This window comes from Engraulis encrasicolus, chromosome 18 (assembly GCF_034702125.1).
Source record: "Engraulis encrasicolus isolate BLACKSEA-1 chromosome 18, IST_EnEncr_1.0, whole genome shotgun sequence".
NCBI lineage: Eukaryota > Metazoa > Chordata > Actinopteri > Clupeiformes > Engraulidae > Engraulis > Engraulis encrasicolus.
The window spans coordinates 49,435,371-49,437,870 of NC_085874.1; the positions used below are offsets into that span (position 1 = coordinate 49,435,371).

General features: G+C 48.2%; 1 protein-coding gene across 1 annotated transcript in view; it reads left to right on the plus strand.

Annotated features, from left to right (window-relative positions):
- Window positions 1-2,500, plus strand: part of l3mbtl3 (L3MBTL histone methyl-lysine binding protein 3) — a 126,193-nt gene that overhangs the window by 103,829 nt on the left and 19,864 nt on the right. Inside the window, exon 21 of the mRNA XM_063223743.1 lies at window positions 1,359-1,576. Coding sequence (XP_063079813.1) covers window positions 1,359-1,576 — 218 coding nt within the window. The remainder of the gene's footprint in view (window positions 1-1,358; window positions 1,577-2,500) is intronic.

Genomic DNA, 2,500 nt, shown 5'->3' on the forward strand with positions numbered 1-2,500 from the left:
GGCTCTTGAGATTTGAGACCATTTTATTAAGGATTTTGGTATGCTACAGATGAATGAACACATTCTAATGCAAGATGAGGGTCTTTAAATGCAACTTATTGCATGGTTTTATGTGCTTAAGAGGCTGAGATATTTCGGTTTTTATAGGCTGAGGGCAACTTTTCTTAAAAAGGGCTCAGGCATTGAGCAGCCTATTTTGCAGGTGCTTTAGGCATCAATGGGTTAAAAATCATGAATTACTTGCTAGGCCTTCTATTTGACCTTCTATTTTTAACCTCATTCTTAACCACAAACATTGCTCGTAAACATGCAGACGTGCAGCGGATCTGGTGTTTGAAATGTCCCTTCCTGCCTGGTCTACTTGTGAAAAGCGGACCTCACCTCGTTCACACTGCATTGGCTACTACTGTTGACCTACATCCACCCTGTCTTTGTCCAGCGTTACTGTGAACAACGCTCTCTCTCTCTCTCTCTCTCGCTCGTGTGTGTGTGTGTGTGTGTGTGTGTGTGTGTGTGTGTGTGTGTGTGTGTGTGTGTGTGTGTGTGTGTGTGTGTGTGCGTGCGTGTGTGTGCGTGCGCGCGTGTGTGAGCGTTATTCTCTCTCTCGCTCGTGTATGTGTGTGTGTGTTTGGGTCCGTGCGTGCGTACGTGCGTGCCTACGTGCGTGCGTGCGTGTTAGGGATGTAAATAAAATCGAAATGTATCGATGTATCGGAAGTATCGGCCGGCGATTTAATCAAATCGCATCGTATCGTGGGACATTCTTAAGAATCGAAAATAATTGAATCGCTGGCCCCTGTGCAATTCCCTAGCTCCATAACACAATAGTAGTGGAAAAGTAATTCGAAAAAATCGAATCAAACCGAATCGCATCGTATCGTGGGGAATTCTTAAGTATCGAAAAAAATCGAATCCCTGATTTAAGAAATCGATACTGTATCGTATCGTCATGAAGGCTGTGATTTACACCCCTAGTGCGTGCGTGCGTGCGTGCGTGCGTGCGTACGCATGCGTACGCGTGCGTACGCGTGCGTGTGAGTGAGTGTGTTGCTGGTGAGATTGAGGCGGTATGGTATTGTAAATAGATTGACAATGGCTAAATTAATATTAAACTTCTCTCTCTCTTCCCTCTACCCCTCCCCTCCTCCCTCTCCCCCTCTCTCCCTCCCTCCCTCCCTCCTCTCCCTCTGTCTTTCTCTCTGTCTCCCCTCCCTCCCACCTCTCCTCTCTATCCCTTCCTCTCCCCCACCTCTCCTCTCCCTCCCCTCCAACCCCCTCCACCCCTCCTCCCCCTGCCCCTCCTCCATCCTCCCACCCCTCTCCTCTCTCTCCCCCTCTCCTCCTCTCCCTCCATATAGAGTTGACTCTGCAGCAGGCCCTGCACCAGTCTGTCTTCATGCCGTGCGGGCCCCGGTGCCCCTCCTCCTCTGGGGGGGCCCTTGGTGTCCCTGGTGGGGCCCCCACTGGTGCTGCTCCTGGGGCCCCCGTGACCCACTGCTGGGACCAGCACAGCAAACTGCTGCCCACCGTAGCGGGCATCACCGCCAGCACCGTCGCCACCTGGAGCATACAGGAGGTGGGTGTGTGTGTGTGTGTGTGTGTGTGTGTGTGTGTGTGTGTGTGTGTGTGTGTGTGTGTGTGTGTGTGTGTGGGCGGGCGCATGGTTCGAGTTACGGGGGGACTCGGGGGATCCGAGTACCCCCGGATCAGAGACGATTCCCCCCGAAAACATGATTTGGGAAATGTTGGGGGGGTCTCTAAAAATATTAGTAAAATAATTTAAATTGACATAAAAATCCTGTCTAATGGGATGGATTTCATATCCGAAGTGAGAAAGTGTTGTGTTTGTGTTTGCATAAAAAATAAAACATACTGACAACCGCATAAATTGTCAGCAAAGGGCGCCTGGAGCCGTGCCGTATGCACTGTGCGTACCTTCACGAGAGGGAGGTCTTTTTTTTTGCTGCTGCGCCCGCTACTGAAATAATGATATAGTGTAACCAGTTCTAGTTATATCAGCGGAATTCTAACTTGAGTGGCTGGCTGCCGCCAGTCAGACATTTGAAGTCTAGTTATATTAGAGCTAGGCACAATAAGTTCTAGTTAAGGACAGCTCTCAGTCTTGGCGTCGCTGATGGCAGAAAAAAATAAATAACCGTTAGTTATTGTCTTAAAAAAATAATGTCTTAAAAAGTTAATGTCTTAAAAGTTACAAGTTTCAATCGTAGGCTAAAACAAGTTGTCATGTGGACTAGCAAGAAGGCATCGGATGGATAGCAGTACAGGTAGGATAAGCTGTTTCATTCATCATTAAGCCGCGGAAAATATCAGGATACTTTGCTTCTGGTGTCATATTTCACAAAATAGTTTGGTTACTGTTCTGTGTATTGTGGCTTTCTACAGAGACGGTTTTATGAGAGGTAGTGTGTGCGTGCACCTCGAGAAGTGAAACCAAACGGTTTTCAAAGCAGTAGCTCTAAACAGACTATCTTGTCACCGT